The sequence below is a fragment of the Sceloporus occidentalis genome, unplaced genomic scaffold, assembly GCF_023333645.1.
Source record: "Sceloporus occidentalis isolate IW3139 unplaced genomic scaffold, rSceOcc1.0.p SCAF_1, whole genome shotgun sequence".
Lineage (NCBI taxonomy): Eukaryota > Metazoa > Chordata > Lepidosauria > Squamata > Phrynosomatidae > Sceloporus > Sceloporus occidentalis.
Window position 1 is genome coordinate 211866000 of NW_028316981.1, and position 24995 is coordinate 211890994.

General features: G+C 44.5%; 1 protein-coding gene across 2 annotated transcripts in view; it reads left to right on the forward strand.

Annotated features, from left to right (window-relative positions):
- The first annotated feature begins 6758 nt into the window (after positions 1–6758).
- The window catches only part of SHB (SH2 domain containing adaptor protein B), a 196836-nt gene continuing 178599 nt past the window's right edge, over positions 6759–24995 (forward strand). For both annotated transcript variants that reach the window (XM_089488758.1, XM_089488759.1), the window contains exon 1: positions 6759–7965. In XM_089488758.1, the coding sequence (XP_089344884.1) occupies positions 7267–7965 (699 nt within the window). In that variant the 5' untranslated portion in view covers positions 6759–7266. The remainder of the gene's footprint in view (positions 7966–24995) is intronic.

The following is a 24995-nucleotide window of genomic DNA, read 5'->3' on the forward strand; positions in this document are numbered from 1 at the left end:
GTGCTGGGAGTAGAAATGCAGGCATTGAGAAGAGCGGCATGGAGTCATACAATGAGCATTCACTGACTCTGAAAGACTCTGACTCTGAAAGATAGTTTGAAAACTTCAGCTAGAGCAATGTCTATGGCTAGTAAACTGGGAAAAGAGAAATCCAAGGGAATTTCACATCAGTCACAACCAATTCCTGTTTGTTTCTGGTCTTTAAGGCCTTACATGCATATTTTGTGGCAGAGGAAGATGTAAGAAACAATGGCCCGTTACAGACGGGCCTCTAAGTACATGGTGAGCACGTACTAGGGTTAGGAAGCGGCGGCGCTTCCGCACACCCCCAACCCTATGGCAGCGGCTGTTCCACATGGCCGCCGCCATGACTACGTCACAACCGGGCCGCCTCCAAACGAGGCGGCGCAGTTGTGACGTAGTGGGGCCACGCGAGGGCGCCTAGTGTGCCCTTTCCGTGGCCCCGGAAGGAGCTCCATTTCGGAGCTCCTTCCAGCTTTGCATCGCTAGGCGCAGCCTTTAGATGGCTGCGCCAGCGATGCAAAGGAGAAAGGGGCCAAGCGGCCCCTTTCTCCTCCTCCCCGCCGTCGCCGGGTGTCCTTGGGGCTTCAAGCCCCAAGGACACCCCTTTCCAGGCCGCGGGGAAGCGGCCTTTTGCCACTTCCCCGCGGCCTGAAAAGCGGCAGATTGGGGCCTCAGAGGCTGCCGTTCTGGCAGCTGAGGCCCCGATACACCGGGGAAAGGAGCGTCTACAGGCCACCCCAAAGGGGTGGTCTGTAACGCGCCAGTACAATATACAAGACAATTTGAAGTAGCTCTTCAATGCTTTCTGGTTTCCAGTTGTTTGATTATTACAACAAGAAAGGGGCTTTTCACAAATCTAAATTAGGCTGTTAGAATCTCTGACATACAATAACTTATGGAGATCTCAACTTCCAGGCCATAAGAATTCTGTGCCCCCTCGCCGTGAAATTTCCTCCAGCTTCCAAATTTCTAACATTGTAGAGAGTGAGTCATTGAAAATTATTCACAGCTGGGAGTCTTATATTTGCTGCCCCTTTTCTTTTGATGCTTAAACTCTGCTTCTAAATGCTCAACTGAAGTCTTATGTTACTTCTTGTTGTGTGCTTTCAAGTCATTTCCAACTTATGGTGACCCTAAGGTGAACCTATAATGAGGTTTTATTGGCAATATTTGTTCAGAGAGAGCTTACCTTTGCCTTCCTCTGAGGATGAGAGAATGTGACTTGCTCACGGTTACCTAGTGAGTTTCCATGGCTGAGCATGGATTCTGGTTTCCAGTGTCATAGTCCAAAATGCAAAGCACTACACCATGCTGTCTCCCAATGCTAGAAATTTGGGAGTGAAGGGAAAGGGGGACTTCATTTCCCCCCACTATCACTGAAGTTAGTGGAGTGCAGGGAAGCAGAGTTTCACAAAATGATATGTAGAAGGCAAGCCCAGCCCAGTAATAGATTCAATAACCCAGCCTAGGACATTGACAGCTAAATCCAGTTGCTAGTCACATTGAATCAATGGGGCATAGTAGGTCAATTCTTATATCAGTCCCATTGATTCAGTGGCTACTCAAGTTGGAATGGACAGTGACTGTGGCTCTAAAAATGCTGGTAACATTTAGGGGCTGGTGGGGGGGGGGGGGATAATCCATGATAAAAATACATATTTTGCATGTTTGGAGCGTGACAAGAATAGAACATGGATGTGGTGTTGATAACCTGGCAAGACCCTCTGAACATATCTTGTCAAGAAAACCCAATGAAAGGTTCACATAATAATCATAATTTATATCTTGCTTCTCTGTTACAAAAACAACCAGAGCACCTTAGAGTCATTGTAAGTTGGAAACAACCTGAAGGTACACAACAACAAACCTGAGGATCTTAACAATGAGGTGGTGGTAGTGTGACTTTGCCTCACAGTTTTTGACCAAAGGAGAATTTCAGGCAGGCCAATTCTATAATGGAAGCCTCTATGAACAGGTCAGTCAAAGAGGATCAAATATTACTCATTGATAATCAGGCTTTCTTTATGTTCTGACCTTGCTTTCATTGCCTAGAGACTTGCCCAGTCCTCAGCTGGATGAGAACCAGGTCTGACATGGAGAAGGTACTGCAAAAATGGCATCACTGTTGTGCCCCTTGTAATGTTCAGGGACTCTTGTGATGTGCGAGTCTTCCCATTTGTACCCTATATTGTTGTTGGTGGTTGCAGCAGCAGGAGCTGCTGCTTGCTGGGGCAAAAGAAGTCATAATGTAGAGAGGATGTATTCCTAAATGTGATGGGGGAAGACTTTGCCATATGGGTATCATTTTTTCTGTAGCATACTTGTGGTGCCCCATTTATGTAGCTCAGCTCGAACAATGCAAGATCCCATATATAGCATCTGGAAATTGTTACTGATCATAGAGGATTTGCTCCCTCACAGAACTAGAAAAAAATCATTATTTTTTTGCCAAGACTTGTTTGTACTTTCTGGTTTTAAATCAACAAAAAGTTTAGTGGTACTTTACTTACAAACTTGATTTACTAAGATAAAAGCTTTTGTAGACTTCATCAGAAACACGTGGTGTTGTGGTGCATGAAAGCTTTTGCCATAGTAAAATGAGTTATTTTTGAAGGTGTCTCCAGATTCTGTTGCTTTGGCTGATCAGAGTAGCCTGTTGAGTCCCTAGGAACCTGTTTTAAATGTCATCCTTTTATCCCACCAGCTCTCATACAAACGCTCTGAATTTCTGCCACATTCAGTGGGACTTAAGCCCAGTGCAGATGGTTAGTGAGCATACACATTATCATGGAAAGAACTGAGAGGGATCAGGGCTGTGCTTTCTGCTGGTCATGGTCTCTTAAAATTCAAGGCACCATTTATTTTGGGGCCTCCACATGTAAGTTTCTTAAGCATGATCTGTCCCCTCCATTTTTAAAGTGAGTGAATATATGAAACCGTACATGTTAGGGACCAAATTTACAAGCTCCTGTGCAACAATATCTGGAAAAAATGCATGAACATGGTAAAGACTGGTGTACTATTTTTGTTGAATTTTAAATGCCTTCAAGTTGACTCTGGCCCTTTGTGACTCTATGAATGAGAGATCTCCAAGTCACCCTAACCTCAACCATCCTGCTCTTCTGCATATTCATGGCTGTGGCATCTCTAGTTCAGTTTATTTATCTGTAATGCAGTCTTTTCCTATTGCTTTCAACTTTACCAAACATTATATTCTTTTGTTGTGGTTGTTGCTGTGTGCCCTTAAGTCATTTCTGACTTATGGCAGCCCTAAGGTAACCCTATCACAGGGTTTTCTTGGCAGTGCTTCTTTAGAGGGGGTTTGCCTGCCATCCTTTGAGGCTGAGAAAATGTGGCTTGCCCAAGGTTTACATGGCCTAGCTAGGATTCGAACCCTGGTCTTCAGAGTCACAATGCAACACCCAAACCACTATACCAGCCTGACTGTCTACAGTCTTTTCTAGTGAGTAATTGCTTCTCAGGATAAGGCCAGAGTACGCCAACTTTAGTTTATTGTCTTCTAAAGAGAGTTTGGGCCTGATTTGCTCTAGGACCCATCCACTGATCTTTTTAGCAGCCCACCGTAATCTCAGCACTCTTCTCCAGCACCACATCTCAAATTAGTTGATTTTTTCCCCTATCAGCTTTCTTCACTACCCAGCCTTCACAACCATATATAGAAATGGAAAATGCAATGACATGGACAATCCTAATTTTAGTATTTAATGATACATCTTTACACTTCGGGATCTTGTCTAGATGCAAACACATTTCTAAGCAATCTGAAAACAGTTTTCAGAGGCACAATCGTTTGGACCATTTTTATATCATTCCAGATGAAAGAATCCAGCACAGTTAAATTGCTAGTCAGCTAAGCTGTGCTGCAAAAGAAGAGGGGGGAAAGGGAATATACATCTCAAATACAAACTTGCCATAAGATCCAACAAATCAAAACCAGGCCAGAAAGCATTTTTGAAAATTAGTAAGTGGGACATAGCGGAGCTATGGAATATGGGTAATATTGTCTCGGAAGTCATTCAGGTGTTATCCTTTTGTGAATACTATTGTTCTGCTTCTGGAATTATCTTTTGATTTCCATTCCATTCTAAATTAAAGTTCTCCTTCTTTCCATCTGCTACTTCAAGGTCTCTGCACACCTCCTCTGTGCCAATATCAAATGGATATCACAGAGGGATGACTGGAGCATACAGATGCAAGGCCACCCCAATGCGAGAGACTGCCTTGTCCTATACAAGGAGATCCACTATGCTTAGCATGGGGAAGCTCAAGTGCATGTAGACAGGAGAGGGTGATCAAGATCAGAAGCTGCATAATCCCTGCATTGATAGGAGTGATGGTGGACGATAAACCTTGTGTTTACACGTGAAAGAAATCCAAGTGCACTCCCCTCCAAGAGCAATACTCTTTCATCCAATGACATTTACACTGGTAGTCCAACCATTCTCAACTTAATTGCTCATTCTTCCCTCCAGGAAATCCGTTCATGTCCCCAAGCCTTCTCTTGGATATGTTTGTCCTATAAATATGCCTGCCCAGTCACCCCCAATTTGTTCTTGTTTGAAGCCAGACAGGCACTCTATCAGTATCTCACCTGACTTCTCAACATAAACTGGCCATGCCACAATCCTAAGGCTGCTGCTGAGCCTTTTCCCATCTCAGTGTCCACTGAGCTACATGTCTGGAATCAATATGGTATAGCCCTGTGAAAACCCCTTTAAGAGGCTGTACAGGGGCAGAGGGAGGCCACCCCTTTCTTGCCCAGATCGCGGTCATGGCAACCTCACACTGCAGCCCCAATCTGGCCTCTGGAGGGCACAAAAAGGAGCCAAAAAGCAGTTCCTTTTTGCATCCTCCAAGGGGTGCCATAGTTGCAGGGGCACGGCTCTATGGCGCTATTGAACCTACACTCTGGAGTCCTGTTTATTGGAACCATGATACACAGGCTTCATCCCTGCTTTAGTTGCCCGAGCCATCTCAGCTGCTGTCATTTGAGCTAATAAAATCCCCCTATTTGGATATTAAGTGTGGGTGCCCTCTTGAGACCCTTGCATTTTGGGTTACACACTATTCCTTACACCATCTGTCAGTATGTCCTGCTGAACAAGAGGTGTGAAGGGGAAATATGTTTCTCACCGCAGGGACAGGTTGACCCCGGGCCCCGGCCCTTCTTCCGCAGCAGCGGCGAGGAGGACGAAGCCTAGCTTCATCCTCCTCCTCCACCACCGCGGTTCAAGGGCCGGCTGCAGCTTGGAGGCCCAGAGGCAGCCGGACCTTGTACGGTGGCAGCGGCGAGGATGAGGCCAAGCTTCGTCCTCCTTGCCGCCGCCACCGCAAAAGAGCTGGGTGCAGCCTGGACGCCTCTTGGCCTCCAGGGACATAGCCGGGGGGGGGGGTTCTTGGGGTCCGGACCCCCCCTTCCATTAGAAAAATGAATGGTGTGTGCTGCTGCGCTGCCGCACTCAAGCCCCATTATAATGGTGGCACTTAGTCTGGACCCCCCCCCCTTCCTAAAATCCTAGCTACATCCCTGTGGCCTCCATGAGCAGCACCTGGCCGTTGAACTGCGGCGGCGGAAGAGGAGGCGGCGGCGCGGCGACAGAGCAGGTAAGTGGGAAGAGGGAGGGAGGGAGGGTAGGTAGATAGGTAGGAGGGAGGGAGGGAGGGAAAGAGGGGAGGAGAGGGACTTTTGTCCCCAATGGTGGTGCGCGTGCCTGCGTGCCCCCATTGGGGACAATTTCCCTGGATTTGCCATGAGTGTATGCTCAAATCCACGCATGGCAAATCCGCATATAAGGAGGGCCGACTGTACTGTAAATCTGAGTAGACTCGAGTCCAGTAGGAAACCTCCTGCTGCCAACCTCTTTCTTTCAAGTGAATCTCAAAGGTGCTACAGGATCTCTCTACATACTGATTCTACAGACTAACATGGCTATATCTTTGAAGAATAGTAACAATATGCAACAACAACAACAAATTTTATTGCTTAGTCAGCTGACTTTATCAACAAAATAGTATGTTTCTGAGGAAGTAGACTGAAGTCCAGGAAAGCTGCTGCCAACTTCTTTCTTTCAGTCAGTCTCAAAAAGGGGCTACAAGATCTCTCGACGTACTGATGCGACAGAATAACAAGGCTATATATTTGACTAATAATAATAATAATAATAATGATAATGATAATGATATGCATCTGAGGAAGTAGACTGAAGTCCAGGAAAGCTCCTGTCTGCCAACTTCTTTCTTTCAGTCAGTCTCAAAGGGGCTACAAGATCTCTCGAGGTACTGATGCTACAGAATAACAAGGTTATATATTTGACTAATAATAATAATGATGATGATGATGATGATGATATGCATCTGAGGAAGTAGACTGAAGTCCAGGAAAGCTCCTGTCTGCCAACTTCTTTCTTGTCAGTGAGTCTGGAAGGGGCTAGGAGACCTCTCTCTACAAAGTAGCCTTGGGACCGAAGGCAGGACACATCCTGGAAAAGGAGAAGGCTAGGGTTCCCCGTGAGTGTCCTTCTGAAGCCCTTTTGGGTCTGGGAATCCCTCTTTCCCGCCCAAAGGGAGAGAAGCCGACTAAGGGTCAGGGAGTTTGTGGGGAGGAGGAGGAGGAGGAGGAGGAGGAGGCAGCACCAGGGAGGCTCCTGATTGGTCAGTCCTCTTCCCATCCAAAGCCGAGAGAGGAGGACTATTAGGGAAGCCCCTCCCCGCCTTGGAGCCCGCCTCCTCCTCCTCCTCCTCCTCCTCCTCGGCGGCTGGGTCTCTGCTGCTGCGAGAGGCAGGGAAGAAGGAGCCCAGGAGGAGAGAAGGAAGGAAGGAGAGGAAAGGCAGGGAAGGAAAGAAGGAAGGAAGGAAGGGCTCCAGGGAGGAGTTGTCCTTTGCGGCCCCTGGAGCCCAACTCGGCCAAGTTGCGAAGGAGAGAAAAGTTTGAGGGGCAGAATTAGGGGAAAGAGCAGAGGCTTGGGCTCCCATGGCGGCGGGGCTGGAGCCGGCCAGAGCCGAGGAGTCCTGACCCTGGAGGGCTTCATGGAAGCTTAGGAGGAGGGCGAGGGAGGGGAAGGGGAACCAAGGCGTCCTGACCCTGGAGGGCTTCTTCCTTGAGGGCTTCATGGAGGCTTAAGAGGAGGAGGAGGAGGAGGAAGGCGAGCCAAGGCGCCCGGACCCTGACCCTTCCTTTTGGAGGGCTTCATGGAGGCTTAAGAGGAGCAAAGAGGGAGAGCCATGGCCAAATGGCTGAATAAATACTTCAGCCTGGGCAACAACAAGACCAAAAGCCCCCCTCAGCCTCCGCGGCCGGACTACCGGGACCAGAAGCGGAATGGGACCGCGGGAAGCGGAGGAGGAGGCGGAAGCGGAGGGCACCACCAGCACCACCACCACCATCACAACCACCACCACACCTCGCCCTGCTTCCCCCGCCACGACACCAGCGACCTGCTCCGCGCTTACCGGGCCCAGAAGGAGCGCGACTTCGAGGACCCTTACAGCGGGCCGGGCTCCTCTCTGCGCAAACTGAGAGCCCTTTGCCGGGCGGAGTACTGCGCCCCCGAAGAGCTGCTGGCGGAGACCCCCAAAGCCTCCTCTTGCTGCGGAGGAGGAGGAGGAGGAGGGAGCAATGGCCCCAATGCCTCCTCCTCTTCCTCCTCCTCCTCGCCGCAGCAGCTTTTCCGCAGCCAGAGCGAGCGCCGGCCCGCCTCTGCCACGCCGCCCGAGCCGGTCAAGTACATCTCCCCGAAACACCGGCTGATCAAGATCGAGAGCAACGAGGCGGCGACAGCGACAGCAGCAGCAGCAGGGAAAGGAGGAGCGGGAGGAGCAGCAACAGGAGGGCCACCGCTCACCTGGAGCCCCACCGGCCCCAAGCTCCACAAGGCAGCCCCCGAGCAAGGAGAAGGAGGAGGCACCGCCAAGAAGGAGAAAGTAAGCCCGGATCTGGGCCTCTTTGAGGTGGCTGCATCCACACTGGAGCAATAACCCCCGGTTTGGCAGCGCTTTCACTTGTTCTGGCTCACGGCTATGGCATTCTGGGAGTTGGAGTTTGAAATAAGGAACATTTTCCTGGTGTAGGTTATTAAGACGGTTACACACTCCATAGGTCCGCCTCCACTACGCATTGTACAATTGCCCAAACTGGAAACTAAAGTTGTTGTTTTTTCTGGGTAGTGTGTTGAAAACTCCAACTCCCAGAATTCCATAGCCTTGGGCCACGGCAGTCAAAGCCCAAGAAGGACTTTTCCAGGATGTCCCTCCTTTTCCAAGGTGTCTTCCTTTCCCTTTATATATATATATATATATATATATATATATCTTGTATACAAACTTTTCTGTCCAGGAGGGATCCCGAAGGGTCCTCCACTCAAAGCATGGCTAAGCAGCACATTCAGGGTGAGCAGAGGTCCTCCTTTTCCAGAGGTCCTCCCTTTCCATCTCCTGTCCAGGAGGGATCCCAAACTGTCTTCCATTTGGAGCACCTTCAGAAGGTGGAGATGGAGGACGTGTGGGAGGACGTTCAGCCTTCCTTTCCGATGAACAGTGGGCCCTTGGTATTTGCTTGGGTTTAGTTCTAGAACCCATGGATACCAAAATCCACGGACGCTCAAGTCCTTTTACATACAGTGGGATGGTAAAATAGTGTCCCTTACATACAGTGACAAAATCAAGCCCTTTTTTCCCCGGGAATAAGTTGATATTTTCAAACCGTGGATGATTGAATCCGTGGATAAAGAATCCATGGATATGGAGGGCTGGTTGTACTTAATTTCCCATGCCCTTGTGGCTCAGGCAGCTGAATGTGGGAAGCCACTGAATGCAGGGAGACCAGGTGTCCTCCTCACCAGCAGAGGAGGATAAGGCTGTTCGAAATGGAGGGCATTCCAGAAAAAGGGAAATCATGACCAAATAAAAAGTGGGGGGAAAAACACTCCTAGAAATATAAATACATTCTTCTTGGTCCTGCATCAAAGGGAGGACTTTTTGGAATTCCTCCCGGACAGAAGATGGAAAGGTAGGACATGTTCTGGAAGAGGAGGATCTCTGGTAACCTTCAGTTGGCTCCACTTCTGGAGTCCAGGATTCAAATCCCCACTCAGCCATTGGGTGGGTGAGTGAGTTTCGTCGGTGGGGATGCACAGCCTTCCTTTCTCATGCACTTGGTTTCCCATGCTCATGTGGCTTTGCTGCTTGGCATGTGAACTGGCTGGATGGCGATGGGAGTGATTGGAAATATCAGTTGGTGACATTGTCATTGAAGCAGGGTGACCAAGTGTCCTCTCTGCATAAGAGGACAAAGCACTGCAAAAAGCACAACATTCATGAAAAAAGTAGGGCATGACCAACTAAAAGCTACAAACACCTAAATGAATATAAACTCATGTTTCTTGATCATGCTCCAAATGGAGAACATTTTGGAATTTTTCCTGGACAGAAGACTGAAATGTAGGACATATCTTGGAAAAGGAGGATATCTGGTCACCCTGCCTTGGAGGCTTTCCACACATGAGTGTTGGCCACCAGTGGTGGACTGTTACCTCAAGTGTGTGAACCCCTCCTTCCTACTTATCTGGAGTAAATGGCTGACATGCCTGTGTGAACCTCCCTCTGTATGTCTGACTTTTGCCATTGAACCCGTACCTAGTATCAGTGGTGGGGTCTTGTTGTTGTGTGCTTCCAAGTCATTTCTGACTTATGGCAATCCTATAGTGACTCTGTCACAGGGTTTCCAGTGCCGTCCCCTGAGTTTGAGAGCATGTGAATCCCAAGTGGGATTCATGGCTGAGCTGGGAATCAAACCCTGATCTCCAGAGTTATAGATATGGAGGGTGAGGACTGACATTGTGGGGGATGTATGGAGAGAATCTGCTTGTGACCTCTCTGAGAGTCTGATTGTCAACCACACCAGCAACGTCTTGTGAGTCTTACATGCAGGAATGTGACATCTTCAGGAGGCTTGGCTTGGTGGGTTCCTTGAAGTTCTCAATGAGTGGACTTTATTCTGTTTTGTCATCACACTTCTTCTTCCAAGGAGCTCAAGGTTAACATATTGTACCTCTTATAACTGCGTTTGGCTAGGTTGTACTGAAAGGTTGTGACTTTTCTAGGGCTGAGTCAGAATTTGAACATGGGCCTTCCCAAGCTAAATGAACCACATTCCACATTGGCTCTCCCCGGACACTCCTCTAGGAATGAGTTCTCTGAAACTGTGGAGCAGGCAGAAGGCTCTTCTCTTTGGCATGGAAACTGAAATAAGGAACATTTTCCTGGTGTAGGTGTAGGTTATTAAGACTGTTACACACTCCATAGGTGCGCCTCCACTACGCATTGTACAATTGCCCAAACTAGAAACTAAAGTTGTTGTTTTTTCTGGGTAGTGTGTTGAAAGTGATGGTGAGAGTTGAACATGAGTCAACAGTGTGATGCAGCATCTAAAAAAAGCTAATGTGATTCTAAGCTGTATCAATAGAGGTATAGTGTGTAGATTGAAGGATAATAGTACCATTCTATTCTACTTTGGTAAGGCTCCACCTGGAATACTGTGTCCAGTTCTGGGCACCGCAGTTCAAAAAGGATGTTGACAAGCTGGAGTGTGTCCAGAGAAGAGTGATCAAAATGGTGAAGAGCCTGGAAACCATAAAGACCTATGAGGAAAGATTCAGGGAGAAGGTTAAGACGTGATATGATAGCCCTGTTTAAGTATTTGAAGAGGTATCACATTGAGAATGGATCAAGCTTTTTTTCTGCAGCTCCAGAGAATAGGATTCAAACTACAGAAAAAGAGATTGCACCTCAACAATAAGAACTTATTGAAGGTGGTGGAGTCTCCTTTAGAGGTTTTTAAACAGAGTCTGTATGGCCATCTTTTGTGGGGTGTACTTTGATTCTGTGTTCCTGCATGGCAGGTGGTTGGACTGGATGGCCTTTGTGGTCTCTTCTAACTTGAGGATTCTATGATTCTGTGAATCTTTAGTAACACCTCTCCTGACTTAGATATTGCCTGCATTCTTTTATCATATGGCAGGGTGCTTTATCCAACTACCATATTTTCCTTCTTTGCTGGAGGGGAAAAGCCCAGCTTCCGAATGGTATCTTTTTCAGACTGCTATTATACTTGAGCTTGGGAACCAGATCCAGACATTACTGGCTTGGCAAGTCTTTCTTTTGTGAACACCTCCAGCTTTTTGATGGACAAATTACCGGTGTTGCCAGTTTTGTGCTTCAGCCTGGGGATTGTGCTTGGTGAGGCCTGAATTCAGGGCTTTTCAGCCACACTTGTACATTGCTGGGTGATGCTCCACTCTTAAGACGCAGCCTGTTTAAGTTAAGAAAGGGAGTGGACCCCTCTGTCCAGTGATTTTGGCCTCTTTGGTGTACCAGAACCAAATTGTTGGGTGACTCAGCTGCTTAATATCTGGCCCATTGAAAGCCATCCTGACTTGCTGCAACTGCTGTCAAGACTATGTAACAGACAGTGATTATGTTTTCAGATCAGTAAAAAAGAGAAGACATTTTAATCCCTGTGATAAAGAACTGTGGAAACAGGGTTTGCTTGTACTGCAATAACCTGAGTCATATGCAAAATACTCCTCAGTGTTTGAGTCAATACTGATGCTATGTTAAAAGTTTTTGTTAGTTTTTTTAAAGGAAGGTGTGAACATCCAGGCGGTTTAAGGGTAGGTCTGCCGTCACGTTACTGTATATAATTTTGTGTCAGCTGTTTGTTGGAAATGCTAGAGACACGTTTTAATCGGTTTCAGTTTTGTATTCAGCTGGCATGCATAATCACTTGTGACAGTAAATAAAATCTGAGAAATAAAGGCATTTCAGATTTCTTCTGGAGATGATAATCACTGAGATAACAGTGTCTCAATCCAAAGGTATGGAAGGTTTCATCACTGCTTGACCAGGAGCCAAAGAGTAGCTTTAGGCAACGGCTCAGCGCATATTTATTGTTGTTGCTTTTTGCCATTGATTTCTTAGAAAATCAGACCTTCTGCCTTCAGGGAAGCCTTTGCCACATAGATTTATCTTCTTTACTTCTACCTATGGAACGCTAGCATATGCAGTGGGGATTCTGGGATGGCGTGTGTCTGTCTTTTCTGTAGTTCCTTAATCCATTCTCAGTTCATGAAGCATTCTGTTATAGATATGCTGTCACTTCTATTTTGATATTTTATGCTATAAGTTAATAACTCTGTTCTGGGCTTGTTAAATGGATTGCATTTAATTTGTTTTGAAAATTATGTCTGAGAAAGAATTGTAAGACGTGAAAGCATTTCCAGTATGACTCAGATCTCTCCCCCCCCCCAAATACTGATGGTCCTCCCTACTTCTTTTCTTTAGGCCAGTTGCACCTCACCACCTGTCTATATAGTTCATCTAGAACTCCCTTGGGATTTTCATTGACATGAGTTACTTGACAATAGCTGAACAAGCTGTCCTTCACCTAAGCAGCCTCCTTTTTTCTGATCTTCTTGTTTTAGGAAGCCCATACATCTCTAACATTCCCTAGAAAACAGTGGAGAAAATGGCACTCTGCCATGACTTACAATTGAAACTCCCTTTTGTTTTCAAAAGTGGTTTGCAGGAATTGTTGTGGAAGAAAAATGTACTCCAAAAGCTTCCTTGGTTTTATGCAACTGACTTGTATTGCCCTCATGTCCTGCCAGGGCAGGGCTTTAAGATAATAGTGATATTCAATCATCCATAGTTTCAGTAGTGGTTTGTTGTTATTGTATGGTGACCCTAAGACTAACCTGTCATGGGGTTTTCTTTGCAAGTTTCTTCAGATGGGGCTTGCCATTGCTGTTCTCTGAAACTGAGAGAATGGGACTTGACCAAGATCACCCAGTGGGGTTTTTGTGGCCGAGCCAGGATTCACACCATGCTCTCCAGAGTAGTAGTGGTAGTTACATAGAAAATGCCTTGTTAAATTTGAAGACTGTAATAGAAGAGGAAGACCACTGCAGGTGGATTGGCTTAAGGGAGAGATGGCTACCCTGAGTTTGCAAGACCTGAGTAGGGCTATTAACAACAATGTCCTAGAGTCTTCCATTCATAGAGTTGCTAAAAAGCAAAACCAGTGTGATGTTAGTTAATAACATCTTGGATAGAAAATAGACACTCTGTAAACAATCTGAATCCAATTTATACTAACCTGCTGTCTAGACTAGTTTTGGGAACTGTGACCAGAAGCAGTTTCTAGAGTGACAAGTTGAAACTTTCTCCTAGTTCTCCTATCTGAGATCCTTCTGTAACAGATATAGTCCTTCTGAATGCAAAAAGGCAAGAGCCTTAGTCTAGAGCAGACAGTATACAATGTCAATAAACCCCATCAAGGGTTGCCAGTGGTCAGGGATTATGGGAGATCCAGTGTAAAAGATCTGGAAGCCACTAGACTGCTTATTTTCCAGATCTTGCATACTCCCTGGCTGTTGGTGTTAATTGAGCTATAGCTCATCCCTTGCTTTCCTCCTCAGTCATTTTCCATTGCCCTTTTGAAGGGGGTTTACCTGTTTCAAAGTGGTTTTGAGTAGATAGAAATATGTGGACTATGTACACAGTCACTTAGTGGTATCCAGCAACAATGGAAGCTTGGGAGCTGGAATAGATAAAGTAGAGAGTAGCAGATGGTGATAAGTTTGATAAAAAATATGTGTAAATAGGAAAACAAGAAATTGGGTTGCAGAGGTAAGGCAGAGATCAAAGTTGAAAGAACTTATCAGTTGCAACATATTTATATCCCTTTAAGTTTTTGCAGTGGGAAGGTACCATTGCAAAGCAAGCAAATGCTAGAGGCAGAAGTAGCAAGCATCTGCTTCATTCACAAACATTTCTACATGTTTACCAAGTGTTGCAATCATCTGTAGGTCTGTGGTAATGATGTCCATTCTGTAGCCTGAAGGGATGATGCCCTTCCTTGCCTGAGCTGTGAATACTGCTGGTGTATTGACTAGTGGAAGAACCAGACCATTTTATAATTGGAGTGATTTGTTTCAAGAAAATAGTTAACAATCAAAAATGGTGAACTCTTTTAACTCTAGGTTTCTGCCAAATTCAGTCAGGAACCCTATCCTTTGTGATAAGATTTGTTCTTACTTTATTTAATTAGTTTTTGCAATATATATCCACGTGCGTGTCTTCCTCTTCCTCTATGACTAGGCCTCATCCCTGGATCACTCTCATTGTTAGGTTCCTCCGGTCTTGCTCTCGAGTGGCCAAACGTCTCTGGAGAAAGTCTAGGGAGTGGGCCGATTTTATCCATTTTAAGTTCATTCTCTCTTCCTTCTCACGCGCCTTAGCCACAGCAAAACAGAACTATTATAAACTATTGATCTGCACCAAGAGGCGCCCGCAGCGTTTGTTCTCTTGCTTCAACACACTGCTAAAACCTTCTGTTCCTCCTGTTTCTTCATTATTTTCTCCTTCCAATTTTGCTAATTATTTAATTACAAAGATCACCACCATTCGGTCGAAGTTGACTCTTTCTGATTTGGTTCCCACCACTATTTTCTTGACTCCTCCTACTAATAAATTCTCTGCGTTTTCTCCCATCTCGCTGGACGAACTTTCTACGCTGCTGAACTCTTCCAAACCCACAACCTGTTCTCTTGACCCATTTCCTTCTCGTCTTCTAATCTCCATAGCTCCTTCTTTTTTGCCCTCCCTCCTCTACATCTTTAAGCTCTCTCTTTTGGCTCCTTCCCCTCGGTCTTTAAACACGCTTTAGTTTCCCCTATATTGAAAAAAACCTTCTCTCGACTCTTCTTCCTTGTCTAATTATTGTCCGATTTCCCTTCTTCCTTTTCTTTCTAAGGTTCTGGAACGAGTTGTCTACTCTCGCTGTCTTGAGTTTCTTGAAACCAACTCCATTTTGGACCCTTTCCAGTCTGGTTTCCACCCACGGCACTCCACAGAGACGGCCCTCACCAAGATCCCAAATGATCTCCTGCGGGCCAAGGCGAATAGCCTTTATTCCACGCTAGTCCTCCTTGACCTGTCTGCGGCCTTCAACACTGTGGACCACTGTCTTTTAGTTGACTTACTTTCTGACCTTGGCTTCTCGATTGGTTTAAATCCTACCTGTCAGATAGATCTTTTGCAGTGGTCTCGGGTGGTCAGACTTTGTCCTCTGTTCCCCTGTCTGTTGGAGTTCCTCAGGGTTCTGTTTTGAGTCCCCTCTTGTGCTCTCTATACACACTGTATCTTGGCAAACTTATCAGCTCTTTCGGCTTCTCTTGTCATCTGTACGCCGATGATACCCAGTTGTATCTTTCCACCTCTGACCTTTCGCCAAGGCTTGAGCAGCAAGTTTCATTTTGTCTGACAGCTGTCTCTTGCTGGATGCTCCATTGGCATTTGAAGCTCAACATGTCTAAGACGGAACTTCTTGTCTTCCCTCCTAAGCCCACCCTTCAATATTCCTTTTCTTTCTCTGTCAACAACATCTCTATTCAGCCGGTTCAGGAAGCCCACAGTCTTGGTTTCATTTTCAACTCCTCTCTGTCATTTATCCCTCAGATTCAGGCCACAGCCAAGGTCTGTAGATTTTTCCTCTATAATATTTCCAAAATCCGTCCATACCTCTCTGCTTCTACTGCAAAGACTTTGGTCCATGCCCTAGTGGTCTCTCGACTCGACTACTGCAATCTTCTCTTGGCAGGGTTTCACCTCCATCCATTGATTTCTGTTCAGCACTCAGCTGCTCGTATTATCTCACTCACTCGCTGGTATGACCATGTCTCCCCTCTGTTGTCATCCCTTCACTGGCTCCCCTTTCCCTTCCGCATTCGGTACAAGCTTCTTCTGCTCACCTTTAAAGCCCTCCATGGGCTGGCCCCTCCCTATCTCTCCGAACTACTTTCTCCCTACACCCCCACTCGTTCCCTCCGTTCTGGTAATCAAGGTCTCCTGTCCCAGCCCAGGATTTCCACTGCCCCGTCCCGGATTCGTCCCTTCTCGCTTGCCGCCCCTCACTCCTGGAACCTCCTCCCCTTACAAGCACGACTCAACATGTCTCTAACCAGCTTCAAAGCCGAGTTAAAGACCATATTGTTTAGGGAAGCGTTCCCAGGGAGTCTGTGATTATGTCCTGGTTGTTCAGATGCTTGACTCTCAATAGTGGATATTGCTGTTTTAACTTGTTTTATATGATGTTTTTAATTTGTTGCTTTAACTTTTAGATTGTACTCCATAGGCAGGCTTTTATATTCTTGATTTTACTTGGTTTTGTACAGCGCCGTGTAGATTTACGGCGCTTTATAAATAAAGCTGATAATAATAATAATAATAATAATAATAATAATAATAATATATACTGGTGAAATGGCTTCAGTGTTGATATGTAGAAAAGCTGTCCATTAATTTTTATGGAGGTTTCCACTTTTCTGCCTCGGTCTGACAGATCTTCAAGCTACTGGAAGTCCAGTGTGACAATATTCCACAAGGAAGGTGTCAGTATGGAAAGGTCTTGCTTCTAATCCAAACTGTTGCAGGGGTTCAAACTGGGTCTTCAGTCAGAGGCAGCAGTACAGTCACCCCCCCCCCCATTCACCAGTTTCCCTTTTGTGGATTGAATTAATATGTTCTCTTTAGGACTCTCTGGGTCCTTCATCATAATTCTGTGGTCAACTTCCAGCAAGCATTGACCAAAGAGTCATGTTGTAGGACTTAGAAATTCCCAGAGAAGTGAAAAAATAGCAAAAAAATTAATAATAATAACTGTCATCTTTCGGCCTCTGAGGGAGAGAATAGGCTGGCCCAGCATCATCAGGGGCTAGCCTGAAGATAGAGCGCCCTCCCTCCATAACTGTCATCTTTCGGCCGGTGAGGGAGAGAATAGGCTGGCTGTCTATTATCCCCTCTGTTGTAAACCGCTCGGATTCCCAGAGGCGGAGGCTAGAGCCCCATTGGCTGGAGGGAGCAGGGGCTGGGGTTGGGTCTAGGAGCCCCCACCCCAGGCCGAACACCCAGGAAGGAATTTCCAGGCTCCGAGACCCAAGCCCTGGGCCCAGCTTTGGCTTCCTCTGGCTGGCAGGGCTCCAACCCCCGCCCCAAAGCCAAGCCTGGGGCAAAAGCCTTGGAGAGGGATGAAGAAAAGAGATTTGAGTCCCATTGTCCCCAATGGCAGTGCAGCTGCATGGCCACTCCGCCATTGGGGTCAGTGGGACTTGAGCATCTGTGGGTTTTGGTATTATTATTATTATTAACCTTTATTTATGAAGCGCTGTAAATTTACACAGCGCTGTACATGCAATCTTTTTAGTTAGACGGTTCCCTGCCCTCGGGCTTACAATCTAAAAAGACATGACACAGAAGGAGAAGGGAGTGGTGGAGGAAAAGGGTAAGAGGTCCAGCAGTTCCTCTCTACCTCCGAGGCCTGGACCAAGGCAGATGAACTGGACGGAGGGCTTGGCTTCATAATGGATGGTTAATCATTTTCCAGGGAAAATACATACTCTCAAGTAGGATAATGCATATACAGTACATAGCAATACAGGAAATGGTTTGATAAACAGGCACCAAAAGAACATCAAATATTAAGCGACAATTATGCAATGCCTGGGAAGGCTTCTCTGAACAGGATGGTTTTCAATTCCGTTTTGAAGCTGGTTAAAGAAGTGATGGCTCTTGCTTGTGGGGGAAGAAGGTTCCAGGAGTGAGGGGCAGCAAGTGAAAAGGGGCGAATCCGGGATGGGGCAGAGGAAATCCTGGGCTGAGATAGTAGACCTTGACTACCAGAACGGAGGGCCCTGGTGGGAAGGTCTGATAAGTAAGGAGGGGCCAGTCCATGGAGGGCTTTAAATGTCGACAGCAGGAGCTTATACTGAATGCGGAAAGGGAGGGGGAGCCAGTGAAGGGATGCCAACACAGGAGAGATGTGGTCAGAGCGGTGGGCGGATGTGATAATGCGTGCAGCTGAATGCTGGACAGAAATTAAAGGACGGAGGTGAGAAAGAGGAAGCCCAGCCAGGAGGACTGGGGGAGGGGGGCTGGAATGGATCCCCTGCAGATACCAAGGGCTGACTGTATTCACAGCATTTATTTATTTATTTATATTCACAGTTTTCCACTTTCACAGGAGGGCTGTGGCCATTAACCTCCATGAATGGGGGGGGGGGCTATGTATCAGATGAGCAAATATTATCTAGAAGACATTTAGTGACAAGTGGCCAAAGCATTAGAAAAATAGAATCATGGATACTTACAGTTGGAAGAGACCACAAGGGGCATCAAGTCAAACTCCCTGGCATGCACAACTAAAGCACCCCAGAATCATGTTCATCTCTTTGAAACTCCAAAAACAGAGAGTTAACTACCCTCAGAAGCAAACTTTTGAACAACTCATAAAGTAAAAAAAGGTCTTCTTAACAATTAGGTAGAATCTTTTTTCTTGTACTTGAAGTCCATTGGTTCATGCCCTATTCTTTGGAATAGCAGAAAACAAGCTGCCTCCAACTTTTACATCAGTGTTTCCCAAACTTTGGTCCTCTGGGTGTTTTGGACTTCCACTCCCAGAAGCCCTGGTCATTTGGACCAACAGTCAGGAATTCTGGGAGCTGAAATCCAAAACATCTGGAGAAACAAAATTTGAGAAACACTTCAGGCATTTAAAGATGGCTACCTTGTCATTTCTTAGTCTTCCCTTCTCCAAGCTAAATGTATCTGTCTCCTTAACTTGTTCCTCATAAGGCTAGTTTCCAGAGTTTCATCATTTTGGTCATGCTTCTCTGGAGCATGTTCTAATTTGTTAGTATCGTTCTAGGGCTGTGGAGCCCAGAACAAGACACATTGTTCCAGGTGAGGTCTGGCCAAAGCAGGAGACAGTGGTGCTGCTACTTTCTTCAATATGGGCAATGTATTCCTGTTGATGATGCAGCCCATAATTGTATTATCTTTTTTGACTGCTGCACTGCCCTGTTGACTCATGTTTAGTTTGTGGTCTACTAAGACTCCTAAATCCTTCTCTCATATGGTTCTTTCAAACCAGGTGTCACCCGTACTGTATTTATACGTTTCCTTTTTCCTACACAGATATAGTTACTTATATTTCTCCCTGTTGAAATTCATTTTGTTAGTTGTGGCCAGATTTCCAGTCTGTCAAGGTCACTTTGAATTCTTTTCCTGTTCTCTGGGGTGTTAGCTACTCCTCCCCTAAATTGTTGTCATCTGCAAATTGAATAAGCATGCCTTCTGTTTCATCATCTGTGTCATTTTTAGAGATGCAAAGCAACACTGGGCCCAGGACAGAATCCTCAGCCACCCTGTTAGTTACTTCTCTCCAGGATGAAAAGCAACCATTGGTGGGTACTCTCTGGGTTCTATATGTCAGCCAGTTACAGATCCATTGAGAGAAGTAGGTAGAAACTGGCATGGTGTTGGGCAGTGGTTCTCAACCTGTGAGTCACAACCCCTTTCACAGCGGTCCTTTCCGATGGTCTTAGGCAACCCCTGTGAAAGGGTCGTTCAACCCACAAAGGGGTCAAACCATTTCCAATGTAGGAACTGAGATGAAAATAATTTTATGGTTGGGGTTCACCACATCATGAGGAACTGTATTAAAAGGTCATGGCATTAAGAAGGTTGAGAACCACTGGTATAGGGACTTGCGTGGTGAACTCAGAGGACCAGTGTTTGAATCCCCACTTAGTCACAGAAACCCTCTGAGTGACTTTGTGCAAGTCATATTCTCTCAGCCTCAGAGGAAGGCAAAGGCAAACCCGATTGGGGAAAATCTTGCCAAGAAAATACAGAATTGGTTTGCTTTAGGGCTGTCATAAGTCCAAAATGACTAGAAGACACAAAACAACAACAACAAAGCTGTGTATTCTTTTACTGCCCTTTACCTGTTCTAGGCTGCAGTCATCTTATTGCACGTTTAATCCCATTTTCACCAGTTAGGACTCTGTTTTCTTTTGGAGAGAAGACTGAGGCAAAGAAGGTATTTAATGGTACAGCCTTCTCACTGTCCCCTGTTAGCATTTCACCATCTCCTCTATGCAGTGACACTACCATTTCTTTGTTCTTTGTCTTGCTCTGAACATAGCCTAAAAACCTTTTCTGTTGTTTTTAACCTGCTTAGTGAGCTTGAGCTCATTCTGACCTTTACTTGTTCTGACCTTCCTCCTACAAGTATTAGCTATTTGTTTGCATTCTTCTTTAGCCCCCCTACCCCTTTTATATTTCTTATATTCAACTCATCTGAAAGCCCTTTGTACATCCACCCTGGTTTCTTTAGACACCTCATATTTTTTGGGAAGAGGAGAGGGGAATCAGAACCTCCAAGTCTTGTGCTCCCCCTTGAGCAACTCTCACCCTCAGTGGGAGTCCCAACCCATGGCTTGAGAACCGCTGACTATATTTGGCATCAGATGCATATCTAAAGATGCTCTGCTTGGCCCTGAGGAATAATTGAAAAAAATAAAAATACAATGTTCATTTAACGGGTGTGTTTTCATTCACACTTTCATGTATGTTAAAATTTTAACATTTGATAAGGAAATTGCTCTCCTCCTCCCCTGCCCAGGCAGACACTCCAAGCACCCTCTTTGCCTTTCACTTCTCCTCCAGGAAAAAAAAAGGGATGAGGGGACAGGGCTTCAAAGTCTTGTGCCCTTCTTGGGAGACCTGCACCACAGTTTGAGAACCACAAGTTTAAGGAGACAAAGTTATTGAATAGTTAAGTCTTTTAAAAGGAATGAACAATTATTTGGCAGACAATAAACAGAAGAATGCTGCAGGTTGAGCAAGTATTTTGAATATTTTCTCCCCTGTAATACAGCCAGCTTGAGTCACACACCATGGGAGGACCCTCCAATGCAAGCTCCACTGAAATGAGTGGGTGATGCACAAACATATGCTGTTATGCTCTTGCATGTATACGGACCTGGTTCATTTAAGTTGCGCAGAAGGGATGTTTCCATAGACTGGTAAACAGTATGGGACTGTACATCCAAGAGTGCATAGCATGGCTGAATGGTAACACATTTCCATTATATTTTAAAGTTGATAAATGATATCCTGTCCACATGTAATTCTAGATAAATCACTTTGTCAGAATAAAAGAGGATTAAAGGTATAATAAAATATTTATTGCTCTGTCAGTCATATACTTTTTTGTCACTGACTGGAAACACTTAATCCTTTCAGGGAAGTGAGTAATTATGTTGGAAATTTTCATTTATATTGCAGGTTTTGTTCTTTTTTTTTTTAACCACACAACATGCTTAGACATAATTTGTATTTTAAAGAGCAGTACATTGATAGATATAAAAATTTTGTAGCATTTGTGGAAAGAACATTGTTTTGTGTGTGTGTGTGTGAGAGAGAGAGAGAGAGAGAAACAGTGTTCTTTTTCAATAAAACATGAAACAATGCTATTTTTCAGTGAAAGAAAACACCCGACGTCAGATAATTCTTGTATAGATCAGGCAATTCAGAATGTGTTGTGGGCACATAGTTCTTCCTCTCTGAATTCCTTTCCTCCCTATTCCATATTATATTTGGTATAGATTTGTTTGAATCACCACAAATGATTGTTTTTTGTGGGTTTCTCAGGCTATGTGGCCATGTTCTAGAAGATTTTCTTCCTAATGTTTTGCCAGCATCTATGGCTGGCATCTTCTAGATGCCAGCCACAGATGCTAGCGAAACGTCAGGAAGAAAATCTTCTAAACATGGCCACATAGCCCGAGAAACCCACAAAAAACTATGGATGCTGGCCAAGAAAGCCTTCTACTTCACACCACAAACGATTGTTAATGCTAATCAGGTTTGCCCTTTGCAGTCAGAGTGTGAAAGCAAGATTTGAACCATTATATTAATATGTTAATATTATAATATTAATATTATATTAATATCATATTATTCTTTTTACAAATTATCAAAACGGTAATAATGTGTAAAAACATCAGTAAATATGTTTCTTCTTGTTGACTGCCTTTGAGTTGACTTCAACCCATAGCAACACTCTGTATGAAAGACGTCTAAGTAATCCTAACCTCAGCTGCCCTGCTCAGTCCTGTAGATTCAGGGCCGTGGCTTTTCTGATTGAGTCTATCCATCTGGTCTTCCTCTTTTCCTATTCCTCTTCACTTTGCCAAGCATTTTCTAGTTAATCCTTTCTTCTCATGATATGGCCAGAATACCACAACCTCAGTTTAGTTATCCTCTTCCAGGCAAAGTTTGGCCCTGATCTGGTCTAGAACCCGTCCATTTAAATTTTTAAAATGCCTTTTCTGTGGGTAAAACTTCAATGGTGGATACTGTTTTAATACAAACAGAAGTTCTGAAAATGAATGAGACAATTCATGACTAAAGCCTCAGTAAAGTTTTCATCCTCTTACAGTCAGGAAAAAAGTATTGTATGTAGAGAGGTAGCACCATTGAGACTAACTGAAAGAAAGAAGAAAAAAAATATTGCTTGCCCAAGCTATTCAGTGAAAAAGATGCTTCCTGCCAAATATCTTCCCCTCTCCACCCTACCTTTCCTTTCTGCCAACTGGGGATGATATGGTGGTGGAAAAGCCTGGGAGAAGATGGCTTTTTATCTTTCCCCCTCTTCATCTCTAGTGGGCTTTGCTGTTGTGCATCCGAATTTATTGTTTATGTATTTGTGTACATGAGCCAGCATGGTTTAGAGGTTTGTCTCTGGGAGACCAGAGTTCAAATTCCCACTCAGCTATTGAAACCCGTCAGGTGGCCTTATAAATCTTGCCAAGAAGATCCTGTGATAAGTCACCATAAATTGGCGTTGGCTTGAAGGCACATAACAGCAACAAGTCTTCCTTTTGCCCAAATTACTTTGGGATTAGGGAATTTTGTTGGAATAAACCAGTTTTCCACTGTGTGCTATCATCTCTCATAATCACTCAAAGTCACAGCTGTTTAATGAATAAATAATGGGAATATTTTGTATATAAGGCTTAAGGATCTAAATTCATAATATGATGATGTTACTGGTTCATTAAAAGAAAACAATAACAACCAGTGGAGAGGTATGAAAAGTGGGGTAGAATTATCAAATCATAAATATAATCTTAGTAGGAGAATGTTGGATGGAAATCGGGGAGTAAGATGAATTAAAAGAAGACTGGTCACAATAAGACTGTTTCTGTACATATTGAGTATCCCTTATCTTAAAATCCAAAATCTGAAATGCTCCAAAATCTAAACCTTTTTGAGCACCAACATGACACCACAAGCTCAATGGTTCAATGTACACAAACTTTGTTTAAGGCACAAAATTATTTAAAATATTGTATAAAAATGCCATTGTCATCCAAGGGGGTTCGGTTCAAGGGCCTCCCATAGATGGGAAAAAGTATGGATAGCAGCGCCCTGTTTTATCCAGTGGCAGCTGTGACAGCATGTCCTGCATGTATGCACCAGCATTGAATAAAATGGACCATGGTGATCTGTGGGTGCTCAAATCCTCAGATAGCTAGCCTGCCAAAATGGCAGGCCCACTGTGCTTTCAGGCTATGTATATAAGGTATATATAAAACATAAATGAGTTTAATGTTTTGACTTGGGCCCTATCTCCAACTATCTCATTGTGTAGATGCAAATATCCCAAAATCCAAGAAATCTGAAACACTTCTAGTCCAAAGCATTTCAGATAAGGGATATTCTAACTGTATAAAGAAAAATGTGACATGACTTAGCTACAGCCTCGAAATGAGAAACAGAATACAAAGAAGACAGTAAAAATAAAATGAAGAGCTTAGATTATAAGTCCCAATAGCAAGTTCTTTTAAAGTCTAGATGCATCTCACAGACGACTAGTTGTAAACAAATCTAATTGCTTAATTTTTAATTAAGCGATGATGGAGTTTATTCCTCTAAGGAGATAATATGAAATTGTATGGTGTGTAGTCTGTTTGATCATCTTGCTACAAAATACCACCCAAATATGATAATCTGATACATACATACATACATCTCCATTTTAATTCTTAATGTAACTTTTCTTATTAATTCTATTCCAAAACTCCCAAACCAATAAAAATAACATTTTGGGGCTAAAAGTATCTTGCCTTGTAGCACAGAAAAACAGCAGAGGGAGAGGTGGAAGAAGGGAGAACCTTCCCTTTTCTCCACACCACCTACCACTTACTGATAAGCTATCCTTGCTTATCAGTAAGTAAAAGAAAGGGTGAGGGACATATATTGGGGCTGGTAGACTGACAGGTAGGATCCTTTGGGGATAGGGAGGAATGATTGGGATGGAGTAAGGGAGATGGGAATCATCCTTGGTCTCAGAGTTGGATCTGAACTGGAGAAGCATTTGGTGGGTTTAAAAGTTTGGTTCTCTTTTGAGGTTGAAGATTGAGGCAGCATCCAAACTGCTTAATTTTTCTCTGAGCCCAGCTCAAGAAAATATGACAGCATCACATTAGAACTTCATGTATTAAGGTTCATGAAGAGGCATTCGATACTGGTTCACACATATAGGAGCTCCACCTCATATCTTACCATGTGCTCATAAACATGTGATATTGTAGCTGAATGTGTGAATTAACAACAGTGAGAGACATTAAAATTGTGTAGGATGAGTGACTGGTGGCAATTTATTTGACCACTGAACACCTTGGCTCTTTGTTACTGGCTTCCCATGTGCGGTGTTGCTGTACAAAACACCTTTTTAGGCTCTGGTAAACTCTTGGGTGCTAATTTCATTTATTTTAAATAAAGGATACTGACAATAGCTAGTTTTTGTTGTTGGTCATGTTGCAAATTATTTTTATGTGTTTTCTTTTTTCTGTGACATTTGTAATTGTTGTTGCTTTTGTTGTTGTTATGTGCCTTCAAGTCATTTTACAATTTATGGCACCCCTATGGGTTTTCTTGGCAAGATTTGTTCAGAGGAGGTTTGCTGTCCCCCAGAGGGTAAAAGCACATGATTTGCCCAAGGCTAAAGGCTACACTAAATCACTATTTGAATTAGTGGTGATTTT